Source organism: Antechinus flavipes, chromosome 3, assembly GCF_016432865.1.
Source record: "Antechinus flavipes isolate AdamAnt ecotype Samford, QLD, Australia chromosome 3, AdamAnt_v2, whole genome shotgun sequence".
In the NCBI taxonomy this organism is placed as follows: domain Eukaryota; kingdom Metazoa; phylum Chordata; class Mammalia; order Dasyuromorphia; family Dasyuridae; genus Antechinus; species Antechinus flavipes.
Window position 1 is genome coordinate 1,271,187 of NC_067400.1, and position 15,251 is coordinate 1,286,437.

At 49.9% G+C, this 15,251-nt stretch overlaps 1 protein-coding gene across 2 annotated transcripts in view; it reads left to right on the forward strand.

The window, feature by feature from the left end:
* Positions 1-15,251, forward strand: part of ITGAE (integrin subunit alpha E) — a 41,530-nt gene that overhangs the window by 1,051 nt on the left and 25,228 nt on the right. For both annotated transcript variants that reach the window (XM_051991505.1, XM_051991504.1), the window contains exon 2: positions 9,054-9,177. In XM_051991505.1, coding sequence (XP_051847465.1) covers positions 9,054-9,177 — 124 coding nt within the window. The remainder of the gene's footprint in view (positions 1-9,053; positions 9,178-15,251) is intronic.

Here is a 15,251-nt window from a genome sequence, read left to right on the forward strand (position 1 = left end):
GAGAGCTCAAAGAGGAGCCGATTCTCAAGCTGGGCAGCCCTGGGAGCTGGGGGGCCCTCTGGGGCAGCCGGGTGGCCCGTGAAGTGCCCCCCTGGTTGTCAGGCCGGGAGTCGGCTGCTCCTGCCCCTGCCCTCCTCGGCACAGGTGATGGGCAAACTGGAGCAGGAGGTCCCCGGCAAGGGGATAGGAGACCCCAAAGGAGCTGCCGGCCCAGTGAGGGGCAGAACGTGCAAACTGCTCCTCAGAGGGCCGGGGGCAGTGCTACAGGGAGGCTGCTCGGGCCGGGGGGCTTTCCTGGAGAGGGGCGGACGGGCTGGAGCCCAGAGAGGACAGCTGGGATGCCGGGGTCCCTGCAGCCAGGAGGCCTAGAGGCCTGGAAAGCAGGTGGAGGAAAGCTCCCTGGCCCGGGAAGGGGCAGGATTCTGTACTGACTCCCAGAGGCAGGGAACGGGGGGCACTGGGCCCATCGAGTGGGGTGGCGGGACCAGCCCTGCGCTTTAGGATGTTCAGGGTGGTGTCTGAGGTACGGGGAGAGACCTGAAGCAGCTCCCGGGTCGTCCGGGGTTAAGGTGAGAAGGGTCTGCACCGGGGGAGGGGGGCAAGGCCAGAGGCCAGGAGGGGCCATGGACCTCTGCCTGCATGTGAGGCGCCTCCCGGATTCAAGCCTGGGTGACCGGGAAGCCATTGTCCTCTACAGCAATGGCGAAGGGGGAGAGTCGGGGAGAAACAATAAGGAGCTCAATTTTAGACGCGTCCACTGCACGTCCAGCGCAAGTTATCTAAAAGGCGGTCGGACCCTCGATTCCTGGAGCTCGGGGAGAGAGGTCAGGGCCGGACAGATAGAGCTGAGAATCCTTGCAGAGATAGCTAGAGCTGGGGGGCCGGGGAGCTCGCCAACTGAATTAATCCAGAGGGAGAAGAGAAGAGGACCCGGGTCAGAACCTGGGGGACACCCATGGTTACAGGTTGTGGTCTGGAGGAGGCAGAGGAGGAGTGAGTGGTCAGGGAGGGAGGAGAACAGAGAGAGACAGAGACAGAGAGAGAGAGAGAGACAGAGACAGAGAGAGACAGAGACAGAGACAGAGACAGAGAGAGAGAGAGAGAGAGAGAGAGAGAGAAACAGAGAGACAGAGACAGAGAGAGACAGAGATGAGGAGAGAGACAGAGAGATAGAGATAGAGGAAAGAGATGGAAAGACAGAGAGAGAGAGAGAGACAAAGACAGAGACAGAGATAGAGGAGAGAGAAATAGAGAGACAGAGAGACAGACAGATACACACAGCAGAGAGAGAGAGACAGAGACAGAGAGAGAGACAGAGAGACAGAGACAGAGAGAGAGATGAGGAGAGAGACAGAGAGAGAGAGAGGAAAGAGATGGAAAGACAGAGAGACAGACAGAGACAGAGATAGAGGAGAGAGATAGAGAGAAATAGAGAGACAGAGACAGACAGATACACACAGCAGAGAGAGAGAGACAGAGACAGAGAGAGAGAGAGATGGAAACAGAAAGACAGAGGCAGAGACAGGAGACAGACAGAGAAATAGAGATAGAGCAGAGAGAGACAGAGAGAGAGATGGAGAGAAATGGAGAGACAGACAGACACAGAGACAGGGAGACAGCTGAGGGGTCACCACACTGGCCAGCATCCCTAGGGGGGCAGAAGCCCTGCCCAGTGCCCCCAGTTCTAGTGGAAGGCCCAGCTGTCCTTGAGAGAACATCAGAGTGAGAAATCATGAAGGCAGCAGGGCCTCCTGTGGTCTGCACAACGACCCTGGGAAGGAAGTGCCGTGCTTATCCCCATTGGACAAAAGGAGAAACGAGGCTGCTGTGGCTGGCTAGGGCCTCCCAGGACCTTGCTGAGATCCCCACAGCCTGGGACTCCACGGTAAATGAAGTGAGGAAGCTGAAGTCTAAAGAGGGGACCCTGTACTGGGAGGCAGGATCCGAACCCAGGGCCCACTCACTAGTGGGAGGGGTCCAGGGGGGGCGAGGGCCCCTAGGTGAGGCTGCTGGGAGCCAGCCCCCGGCGGAAGTGGCCATGGGGGGAGGGGTCGCTCTGACACAGCGGGGCTCTGTGGTGCGGGGGAGCTGGAGCTGCATCAGACGGTGGCTTCCGAGGTCTCTGCTGAGACACGCTGCGCAGCCGAGGAGGGGCCCTGCCCCACCCCCACCCCGCCTCCTCTCAGGGGCCTTGCCCCCCTTCTCTGCGCCCCCCCTCCTCTGGGGGCCCTGCTGGATATTATCAGAGAAGCCCGTCCGCAGCCTCAGGAAATGGTGAGATTGTGGGAGAGGAGAGAGCCGGCGCTCAGGGCCTCCCACGCGGCGGCTGAACGGCCTTTATTGGGTGGCCTTGGGGCGGTCCCCGGTGGCCCCGGGGGTTGTGCTCTGCCCCCCCCCTTCAGGTTCTGGCGCAGGGGGGAGGGGGGAGAACGAGGCTGCCTGTGCCGGGAGCTGGCCCAGAACCGTGGAGGCGGAGCCCCTGCGCCCGGCGCTGAGAAGGCCAGGGGCCCGGGGCATCCCCTCCCAAAGGCAGGGAAGCAGAGGGGGCAGGGGGCCTCTGGGACCGGCCCCTCGATTTTGGGCTGTCGTTGGTCCCTCGGTCTCCAAGAGGGCTGAGGGCACGGGGCGACGCCGGGCCTGGGCGGGCCCTGGGGCCGCCGGAGCTGCCTCCGTCCGGTGGCCCTGTGGGAGCCCCGGCCTTTCCAAAAGCTGGTGCTAGAATGGGGGTGAGGGGCTAGGAAGGGTCTAGCTGTCCTCTATGATTTCTCCTTGAGAAAATGTCCCCTCTGAGGCAACTGGGTTAAGTGACTTGCCCAGGGTCCCACAGCTGGAAGTGTTAAGTGTCTGAGGTCAGATTTGAACTCGGGTCCTCCAGGCTTCAGGGCAGCTGCTCCAGCCACTGCGCCTCCTAGCGGCCCCAGGCGCGCTCTGTGGAAAATGGCCCCCAGCGGGTTTGGTTCTTGTCTGGAATCTCCGTGGGCTGCGGACCCCAGAAGCAGAGGCAGGGAATCCGGAAGGCAGCTGGGGGGAAATGGGCCAGAGCCAGCTGTGCTCTTCCGCCCAGAAGCAAGGGCAGGAGCGGCCACCGCCCCGGGCTCCGCAGCTCACAGGCCTCCTCGGCGCGCTCGGCACTGGCCCTGCTCGGGCCCCCTCGAGTCCCTTCGGATCCCGCCTCCTCCGCGCTAACCTGGGGCTCCTCCCTAAGCGGGGATCCAGCCGCGGACCCCGGGGCTCCTCCCGAAGGGGGCCCGGCCGCGGATCCCGGGGCTCCTCCCTAAGCGGGATCCAGCCGCGGATCCCGGGGCTCCTCCCTAAGCGGGGATCCAACCGCGGACCCCGGGACTCCTCCCGAAGGGGGCCCGGCTGCGGACCCCGGGGCTCCTCCCGAAGGGGGCCCGGCCGCGGACCCCGGGGCTCCTCCCTAAGCGGGATCCAGCCGCGGATCCCGGGGCTCCTCCCTAAGCGGGGATCCAACCGCGGACCCCGGGACTCCTCCCGAAGGGGGCCCGGCCGCGGACCCCGGGACTCCTCCCGAAGGGGGCCCGGCCGCGGACCCCGGGGCTCCCAATTTCTCGGAGTCCCACGAGGGCTTCCGAGGCGCTAACGGCCGCTACTCCTGCCTTCCAAAAACAGGAAGCAGCTGGGTTTTCAGATCCAGTCTCAGGCTGACACAGACTGAAAGGCGCGGGCAGTTAGGCTTTTCTAGGGGGGCGGAGGAGGAAGTAGTGCCCCCCTTTCTCCAGAGCATACCCAGAAACTCACACTGGGAGGAAGGGGAGAGGAAAGCACAGCTGCTCCTGCTCGGTGGCCGATAAGGGGAGCGTTTCCTTGTCCTTGAGCCTCGAGAATGGGAGCAGCCCGGCCCCCAAAACATGCAACTTTGGGGCTCTCGTTCAGGTCTAGAGTGGAGCCCGGAAAATTCCTCTGGAGGAGGCAGAGAGAATCGGGCTGGGTCCGGCCCAGAAGCACGTCTTCTCAGCTAGGGAAGGCCTGCCCGGGTTGAGGAGGCGCCCTCCAGGCGAGCCTTGGGGCCCCCATCAGACCCTTCCACCCAGTACCCTCCAAGTGGCACAAAAGGTCCGGCCAGCTGGGCTAGGAAATGAGGGTGTCAGAGAACTCAAACTGATCAACAAGCGGGTCAGCGGTAGCCAAGGCTGACAGAGCTTACATTCTGAGCCAGAAGTGACCTGGGGACAGTCTTATCCAGTCTGTGGCCTTGCCCCGGAGAAAACCGGGCCCCAGAGAGAGTAGGATCTACTCAAAGTGAAGAAGAATCAGGATCTGAAGGCAAATCCCGGGCCCCGACTCTTCATCTGGCAAAGGTTTAAGTATAAACAGCTGTGACTGTGCAGGTGGAGGCTGACCAGACCCACTTACCTCCATAAGCACATGGGACTCACGGAAGGTTAGAGAAGGAGCAACAGATCTGAAATAGGAAGCCAGGCCTCCTCCGGAGGATGGGACTCCAGGACGTTTCTTAGGGTGTAAGAGGAGGAGCAGGGTCAGTTGAAGGAGCTGGCTGTATTTAGCCTGGGGCAGAGTCCCTGACAGAAGGCTCTGGGGGATACAATCACTGCCTTATATGAAGGAAGGATTCCCCTCATTCTGCTCGGGGATAGGGGAGAACTAGAACAGCCATGGGAAAAGGTACATGTCAGGAAAAGGTTCTCCTGAATAAGGGGAGGGGGAATCCTCAGAAGGAGTGTGGAATAGGAGCTAGAGGTCAGAAGTAAATTAGACATCTGGGGATGGATAGGATAAAAAAAGAGGGAGAAAGAGTGAGGGAGAAATAGGGAAATACACAACTAGTCATTATAACTTTGAATGTGAATGGGATGAACTCACCCATACAATGGAAATGGCTAACAGAATGGATCAAAAACCAGAATCTGACAAAGAAACACAACTTAAAAGGAGAAATACACACAGAGGAAAAATAAAGGACTGGACAGAATTTTTATGCTTCAGCCAATGCAAAAAAAAAAAAAAAAAGGTATCAGGGGTGCCAAGCATGATCTCAAAGTTAAAGCTAAAATAAAACTAAACTAAAAGAGAAAAACAGGGAAACTACATTATGATAACAGGTACTATAGATAATACTAAATGCATATGTACCAAATTATATAGCATACAAATTTTTAAAGGAAAAGCTAAATTAATTATAGATGGAAATAGAATAACTATTATAATAGGGAATTTCAATCTTTCCCTCAAAAAATTAGATAAACTACACACACACACACACACACACACACACACACACACTAAAGACATTAAGGAGATCAATGGAATTTTAATTGACATGATAAATATCTGAAGAGAATTGAATTGGAATAGGAAAGAATATAGTTTTTTCTCAGTAATACATGGTATCTTTACAAAAATTGACTACATATTAAGACATAAAAACTCTATAATTAAATGTAGAGAACCAGAAACATTAAATGCATTCATTTCAGATAAGGCAATAAAAATTATATTTAATGAGGAATCATGGAAACAGATTAAAAATTAATTGGAAACTGATCTTTTCTTATTACTATAGCTTTTTGTTGACAAAACATATGCATGGGTAATTTTTCAACATTGATCCTTGCAAAAACTTCTGTTCCAACTTTTCCCCTCCTTCTCTCCCCTAGATGACAGGCAGTCCCATACATGTTTAACATGTTAAAGTATATGTTAAATATGGTATATGTATACATGTTTGTATAGTTATCTTGTTGCACAAGAAAAATCCGTAAATAATCTAATCTTAATGAATGGGTTAACAAACAAGTCATAGAAACAAGAAATAATTTTATTAAAGAGAAAGACAATAAGGAGACAACAGGCCAAAACTTAAGGTGTACTGCAAAAGTAGTAATCGGAGAAAATTGTGTTTTTCTAAATGTTTACATCTATAATACAAAGAAAGAACAGATTGATGAACTGGGTGTGCAATTTTTAAAAATAAACTAGAAAAAGAACAAGTTAAAAAATCTCCAATTAAACACCAACTTAGAAAGTCTAAAAATTAAAAATAGAGATTAATAAAATTGAATGTAAAAACCCTGTTGAATTAATAAATATAATTGGGAGTTGGTTTTATGTGGTAAAACAGTCAAATAGATAGCCCCTTTGTCAATATGTTTAAAAAGAAAGAAAACCAAATCACTTAGTATCAAAAATGAAAAAGATGAATATACCACCAATGAAGATGAAATTTATTATATATAATATAGTGTGTAATTTTATTATATAATTGTATATTGTAATTAATTATAATAGAAGCATTTATTAGGAGTTATTTTGCCCAATCATATGTCAATAAACTTAACAATTTAAGTGAAATAGAATAATTACAAAAATATGAATTGTCTAGATTAACAGAAGAAGAAACATAATGTCTAAATAAATCTATTTTAGAAAAAGAAATTAAACAAACCATAAAAGAGCTTCCTAAAAAAAAAGCTTGAGGAGTTTACTGGTGAATTCGACCAAACATTTAAAATCAACTAATTCCAATAGTAGATAAATAATTTGAAATAATAGCAAAGAAGGAGTCCTGCTAAACTACTTTTATGAAACAAATAATGGTGTTAAAGTAGGAAGAGCAAAAATAGAGAAAATTATAACCCAATTTCACTAATGAATATGAATATAAAATCCTAAATAAAACACTAGCTAGAAGACTATAATAATTTATCACAGAGATTATACATTGTAACCAAGTGGGATTTATGTCAGAAATGCACGGGTATTAATTAACATAAGAAAAATCACTAACATAATTTATTACATCAATAACAACAGTAACAAAAATCATATAATTTATATAACTAAATGCAGAAAGGGCTTTTCACAAAATACAACACTCATTTCTATTAAAAAAAACAAAACTCAATACTCCAACAAAGTGAAAGTATAGGTATAAATGGATTTTTCCTTAACTTAAAACCATCAGCAAGCATTATTTGTAATGGGGATATACTAGAAGCCTTCCCAATAAGATCAATTATGAAACAAGTATGCCCATTATCAATAGCATTCAATATTGTATTAGAAATGCTAGTAATAAGAAAAGAAAGAGAAATTAAAGGAATCAGAATGAGGCAATGAGATAATAACACTATCTTTTTTTGCAGCTGATATGATGATATATTTGGAAAATCCTAGAGACTCAACTAAAAAGTTAGTTGAAACAATAATTTTAGCAAAGTAGCAGAATATAAAATAAACCCACATAAATCATCAGCAACAAAACTTTGCAAGAAGAGATACGTCTTTTAAAATTGTAGACCACATAAAATATCTGAGAGTGTACCTGCCACGACAATCCAGGAACTACACAACCATAATTATGAAACACTTTGTCTACCAAGAAAGTCAAACTTAAATAATTGAAGAAATATTGTTCATAGATGGACAGAGCCAATAACAATAATAATGATAATGACAATTCTACTCTCATCTACTTATTCAATGTCATCTCAATTAAATTACCAAAAACGACTTTACTGATCAGGAACAGATGATAACACAATTCATTTGGAAGAACAAAAAATCAAGAATATCAAAGATATATATGTAAAATGTTTCACCTGAGATCAGTTATAAAGGTATCATTTGTGTGGAAATTTGTCTGGCCTGCTACATACACATATATGCATACATAATACATATATGTATGTCTCTATACATGTATATTATATGTGTACATATACACACACATATAAAGGAAGTTCAGCAGAATTAGATCTTAAACTGTACAACAAACTAACTATTAATAGGAAATAGGAGGTAAATTATTGGAACAGAGCAGACATCATTCACAGTAGGAAATGTGCTTGACATGTAAAGAGTTACAGTCACTGTTTTGATAAAAATTGTTGGGGAAATTGGAAGGCAGTCTGACAAAAATTGGTTATAGACCAATGTCTTACACCATTTGGCCAGATAAGGGAAAATGGGTACATGACCTAGACATAAAGAAAGCTGGCACAAGAAAACACAGAACCTATTACCTATCAGACTTATGGACCCGTTATGAATTCATGACTAAATGAGTGAGAGAGAGCATTGTGAGATGTAAAATGGGCAGTGTGGGTTACAGTAAATGAAAAGGTTTTGTACAAATAAAACTAATGTGGCCAAGACGAGAAGGAAAACAAGGCAGTTTTTCTGATAAAGGTCTCATGTTTGAAATCCATCGAGGACTTAGTCAAATTTTGAACAATATGAGTTGTTCCCCATTGATAAATGGCCCAAGGATATGGCTGGAGCTTTTGGATGGAGAAATCAAAGCTCTCCATAACCACCTGAAAAATGCTCTCAATCGTTATTAATTAGAGAAACGCAAGTTAAAAGAGCTCCGAGGAGCCGCTGCTACCAGATTGGCCGATGCTATAGAAGGGGAGAGTGATAAAAGTGGACGGGATGTAACTTTTGCATCAGCACCTTGGAGGGGCCTGCTCTCTGCAGGTGATGATCGCTGCAGCCCTCCCCTTTCTCCCTCCCTCTTGCCTCCTCTGGGGTCCCAGGAGGCCCTTTGTTCCGGCCTTGCTGTCCAGGAAGCCATCCACCCTCCTTGCTGCCCCCGCTGAGGCAGGAGGCCTTTTGGGAGAGGCTGAGGAGTGGGCTTCTCTCTGCTGGGGCTGGGGGCTGCCAAGGCCCAGCCCCTGGGGAGACAAGGGAGCTGCCACCCCCACGGCTCACCCCAGAGCATCTTCCCCGTCCCCTGACTCATCCTTGCTCCTGTGCTCTGCATCAGGCAGTGGCACTGCCATTCCATAGGGCTTCAGGATGCTTTATTCTGGGTCCTCATGGCAACCCTGGAAGCTGGAGACTGCTGGGGATTTTACTCCCATTTCACAGATGAGAAAGGAAGACTGAGGGAGAGATGTGATTGGTCTGCCTGAGGTCACACAGCTCCTAGGGGTCAGCTCCGAGTCCGCCCGGGCCTCTCTGCCTTCCTACTTGCTGGAGCAGGGCCCTGAAGGCCGGAGTGGGTCCTGGGGGTGGGGTGAGGCTGTGGCCGGCCTCCTCATTGCTTTTCCAACACCTCCCTGCAGGTCTCACATCCCTGAGGGGCTTCAACCTGGACATCAACAAGACGTGGCTCACCCCTCCTCCCGGCCAGGGCCCCGAAGTGCGGGAGGTCCTGCTGCATCAGGACAAGGGCAAGAACCAGACCCGGTGAGTTGGAGGGACACAGGCCCCGGCACTCCCACCCCCCACTGCGCCCTCGACACTCTGGCCATCCCTTTGAGAAACGGGGGCCAGGACCGAGCCTTGAGGCACACTCACAGGGGCTGAGAGGGGGGTCCGCAAAAGCCTGGAGAACACAAAGTATCCAGGGGTGTCTGTGTATGTGTGTGTTCCTGCATGTGGGGGGCTGTGTGTGAGGGCATTTTGTGGAGGGGGGAGTTGAAGGTACCAAAGGCTGCGAGGGCTAAGGGAGAGAGGACTGAGAAGAGGTCTGGGGCTCCACCATCAGGACAGCAGCCCGAGCTGTGCAGTGACAGAGATGGGTTCAAAGGCAGCTCCTCTGAGGGGAGGATGGGCAAGAAATGCTTTTAAGTCCCTCCTGGAGCCAAGCCAGAGGCCGGAAACCCCCGGCCGGCCCAGACCTGACCAAGAATCTCCGTACCTCCATTTGGAGACCAGGTGATAGGGACCTCACTACTGCCTGAGGCAGTCCCTGCCCACCTTTAGGGCAGCATTTCTGGTAGAGAAGCTTCACTGACTTCGGTCTACACTGCAGCTCCTCTTGGCCATTTCGTCCATGCCCGTGGCTCACGCACTAAGTCTGAGCAGCTCTTTAAAGGCGCCCACGCTGCTCTTGGGTCCTTTCCCTCAGCCTTTACTTCTCCGGCCCAAACACCCCCCAGGTCCTTCAAGACTTTACCATTCTAAAGGAGACCTTCTGGAGGCTCCCAAGTATGAGGCCATTCCAGAAATGAAGCCGATATTGCTGACCAGGACTGGCGTCAGAAGGCCCCTTGCCTCCTTTCCCTAATCTCTCGTCTCTCTGTTTCTGTGTGTGTCTCTGCCTCTCAATTCAATTTAAGATCTTAATTAGATTTTTTAAGCTGCTTCTTCACATTGTTGACCCAAATTGAGTTTACAGCCCCCAGGTCTTTTTTTTTTTTTTGAAAAATTTCTCCATAACTCGATCTCTCTTATTTTGAACTCATGAAGTCAATATATTTTTTAGAATATTGTTGATATCTTCATTTCCAAATCTATCCCTGCCTCTTTTCCTCCCCAGCAGCCCACCTTTTGAAACAAAGGACAAAAAAAGAGAACCAGTTTGATCAAACTAATCAAGGTGTTGACCAAGTGTGAGAATATTCCACACCCCAAATTACTCATTTCTACCAAAAAGGAGAGAAGGCTTCTCTTTTTTTCTACTTTGAGGTCAGGCTTACTCATTATAAACACACAATGTTCAGTTTTTGTGCTTCTTGGTCTTTTGTCCCAATTCCTTAATGTGTTCCTTTTCTCTTTGTTCCTTTTTTAAAATTCGATTTTAATTTTCACTTCAAGATTTTCTCCCTCTCTATTTCTTCCCCCACTCATTGAGAAGGCAGGGATTACATTACACATAGTACATATGAAGCCAGGCAAATGTATTTTTTAAATGAAAAATATATGCTTCATTTACACTTAGAGTTCAGCAGTTTTTCTCTCTGGATAGAACCGTCATTTTTATTATATTAACTCAGTCTATCCATGAGCAATTATTATTCCTCCACTTATTTATATCCGCCTGTGTAAAAAGTGGTTTGTAATTGTGTTCTTTTAGGTCCTGGATTTGTCTGGCAGGTAGACTCCAAAGTTTTTTTTATATTGTCTGCAGTTATTTTAAATGTCATTCTTTTTTATCTCTTCCTGTTGGGTTTTGTTAGTAATAAATAGAAATGTTGATGATTTGTTTGGGTTTACTTTATATTCTGTAACTTTGCTAAAATTGTTAATTATTTCAAGTAGTTTTTTTTTGGTTGATTCTCTAAGAATACCATCATTTCATCTGCAAAGAGTGATAATTTTGTTTCCTCGTTGCCTATTCCTCTTCCTTCAATTTTTTTTCTCATTTTATTGTTGTAGTTAGCGTTTTTAGTACAATATTGAATAACAGTGTGATAATGGGCATCTTTGTTTCACCCCGGATCTTACTGGAATCTACTTAACCCCAATTACAGATGATGCTTGTTGTATTTTTTTTTACTTGCATGCCTACCTCATTGATCTATCTTTCTTAAAATTTTGTTGATATATAGGTTTAGAGATATACATTTCCCCCTAACTTTTACTTTGGCTGCATCCCACAAGTTTTTATATGTTTTCTTATTCTCATCATTATTTTTAATGAAATTATTACTTCTATGAGTTTTTTCTTTTACTTATTCATTTTTTAGGATAAGATTATTTGATTTTCCATTCATTTTTCATCTATGATTCAAAGAGTCTTATTTGAATGCAATTTCCTTGCGCTGTAGTTAGGGAAAAAAATACACTTAATTTGTCTGCTTTTTCTCCATTTGTTTATGAGGGTTTTATGCCCTAATACATGGTCAGTGTTTGTGTGTGTGTGTGTGTGTGTGTGTGTGTGTGTGTGTAGCTGAGAAATAGGTACAATCTTTTTTATTTTTTATTTCCACTCAGCTTTTCTGGCAGGTTCTCATACCTCACATCTCATTTCTAAAACCCTGTTTGTCTCCTTAAGCTTTTTCTCGTTTATTGAATAGATTTATCTGGACCTGACATGAGTGAGTTGATGACCCCCACTAGTATAGTTTTGCTATTCCTTCTGTAACTCCTTTACGTTTTTTTTAAAGTTTTTTTTTTCAAGAGTGTGGGCACTGTGCCATTTGGTACAGATATCTTCAGTACCGATGTTAATGTCTCTGGTACTAGGGCACCTCGTAACCAAACGTCTGGTTCTCTTTTGGTTTTGCTTTGTCCGAGATCCTGCTCGCCGCCGGTGCTTCAGCAGAAGCACACTGGACTCTGTGCCAGCTCCTTATTTTAATTGTGTGTCCTTCTACTGCAACTATTTCTTATAAACATATCATCAGATTCAAATTTAAATTCCTTTCAGATGATAACAACAATTTACAGTTTCACCAAGTGTATATAAGCAAGTATGTCTTCCCCCCATCACTCCATCACTGATTAATTTGTGGCTGGTCCACTGTTGTTCAGTGTCTGACTCTTCGTGATCCCGTTTGGTTTTTTTGACAAAGACTGGAGGGGGTGACTATTTCCTTCTTTAGCTTATTTCACAGATGAGGAAACTGAGGCAGATAGGATGAAGGGACTTGTCTGGGGTCCCACAGTAGGAACTGTCTGAGGCTGGATTTGAACTCCTCCCAACTCTAGGGCCAGCCCTCCATCAATGACAATTCCCATCTGCCTGCCCTCTCTGCCAGTCTGGGGATGGGAGGGGAAGCCTCGGGGCATTGGCTTTGGGTTTCTCCTATTATAAGAGCCTTTTCTGGGAACCTCCCTGGGAACTAGCGGCCTATAGCTTGCGGGTGATCATCTTTTTGAACCCAGTGCTGTGAGACCTCTCGAATACCATTCAAGACCCTGACAGTGACTGCGCAGTCTCTAATATCACTTTCTCTGGTCGCCTCAAGGCCACATTTGATCCTGGAGGGGAGAGGGAGCCACTGGGGGGGAGGGCTTCTCCTTCCCACCCCGAGGTTCCCCAGGGCCACCTTTCTTCTCAGATACATTTTCGTAGCAGAGAGAAGAGACAGGTCCCCCCTGGCATCTGGCTGGCTTAGGGGAAGCAGGGAAGGAGCACCTCAGGGATCACCACCTGCAGAGAGGGACCCAAGGCCAGAGCACCTCGGGGATCGTCATGTACGGAGAGGGACCTGAGGCAGGAGCACCTCGGGGATCGTCACGTATGGCTAGGGACCTGAGGCCGGAGCACCTCAGGGATCACTACCTGCAGAGAGGGACCTGCGGCCAGAACACCTCAGGGATCACTACCTACAGAGAGGGACCCAAGGCCAGAGCACCTTGGGCATCACCACCTATGGAGAAGGACCCAAGGCCGAAACACCTCGGGGATCGTCACGTATGGCTAGGGACCTGAGGCTGGAGCACCTCAGGGATCACTACCTACAGAGAGGGACCCGCGGCCGGAGCACCTCAGGGATCACTACCTACAGAGAGGGACCCAAGGCCAGAGCACCTTGGGGATCACCACCTACGGAGAAGGAACCAAGGCCGGAGCACCTCGGGGATCACCACCTGCAGAGAGGGACCCAAGGCCAGAGCATCTCGGGGATCGTCATGTATGGAGAGGGACCCGAGGCCGGAGCACCTTGGGGATCACCACGTACAGAAAGGGACCTGAGGCCGGAGCACCTTGGGGACCATCTCCTGCAGAGAGGGACCCAAGGAAGCACCTCGGGGATCATCACCTACAGAGAGGGACCCGAGGCCGGAGGGGGGCCCACAGGATGCGCAGGGCCGTCAGAGCCTGGTGGACAAGGGGCCTCGGGAGGAATGGTCAAGGCAGCAGCCGGTGGGAATCGGAAGTGAGAGTTTCCCAGCCCGGACATCAGAGGAAGCTGCCGTTTGTTCTTCCTTTCTTGGATTCCCGGTCCTTCTCGGGGGAAATCAGAGAGAGGAGAGAAGGCAACCTCAGGCCCCTCATTCGTTCCCCTTCCCATCTCTGCTGGGCTGGGCCCAGCCCCTCCGGCGCGCTGCTTCCCTTCCCGGCCTCAGTTTACCGCACTGCAAAGGGGAGCGGGGAGCTCCTGACGCCCGGACACCCAGCTCCGAGACGGGGCCAGCCTGTCATAAGGAGACCTCAGGGCCAGAATCTCGGACCAAGACAAAGTAACCGCCTGCACTTGGATCCAAACCCTAGAGGAGGCCCCGGGGTCCGCAGTGTGACAGGCAGCGCCCAACTAACGCACTCCCTGAGGCTGCCGCCAGGGGGCCGCGGCCTGCCCAGGACCAGGGAGAGCGCCTGAGGACCCTGGACAGCTCCGAGCCTCCCCAGCGCCCCAAGAACTGGCGGCGTAGTAGGTGGGGCTGCCCAGCAGGGGGCGCGAGTGGGGTGCTTGGCCAGGAGGCAGCAGGGGAGGGAAGTTGGGGGTGACTGCCCGGGCAGCCCAGGCCATGCTCCCCTTTCACTCCCCCGTGGGGGGGGGGGGCTTCCCTGCCAGGAGCTCTCCGGGCGGCCCCTGCCCCGGGTCTCCATTCTCTGAGCAGGGGGCTCGCGCCCCCAGCGGAACCCCGTCTCTGCGCTGCCGCCCCCTCTGCGGACCCTCAGGGCGTCCCAGTTCCCTTTCTCTGCGTCACCGACGGCCCGAGCCTGGAGCCCCACGCAGTCGGCGCTGCAGACGCAGGGACTGGCTGGAGGAAAGAGCGGAGGGGTCTGGGAGCAGGTTCAGGCTCGGGATCCGGCGGCCCTGGCCGGGCCTTTTGTCCAGTGGGAGGGGAGGACTCTCGGGAGGCAGGGACTGCCTGGGGTCCCTCCCAACCCTGCCCAAACAGCCTGGGCCGGCTCACATCTCAGACCCCGGTCGGGGGCCACTCGGGGCTCAGCTCAGGCAGCCCCGTTGGCAGAGCCCCTCCCCCCCTCCCGGGATTCGTTCTCAGAACACAAAAAGGAACTTCCCGTTAGCCCAAGGGTGGGACCGGAGCGGGGCGGCCTGGGCGGCACCGGGGACGAGGGCCTGGAGCAGGCCCGGCAGGACCTAGGAAAGGCCTGAGAAGGGACCCCTGAAGCAGACTAGGGGAGGGGGGTGGGAAGGACGGACGTCTGGCAGAGAGTCCTGCCCCGCTGTTGCAAAGGGCAGCACCATGAGTTAATTTGCCACTCACACACTCACACTCACTCTCTCACACTCACACACACTGTCACACTAACAGACACTCACACACTCTCTCACACTCACACTGACACTCTCACACACTAACACTCTCACACTGACACACTCGCACACTAACACTCTCACACTCACATTTACTCACACTCTCACACACTCACTCTCTCACACTCACACTCACACATACTGTCACACTAACAGATACACACTCACACACTCTCTCACACTCACACTGACACTCACACTCACTCACTCTCGCACTCACACTGACACTCTCACACACTCACACTGACACTCACACTCACTCACACTCTCGCACTCACACTGACACTCTCACATTCACACTGACACTCACACACACACTCACACACTTACACACACACACACTCACTCTCTCACACACACACT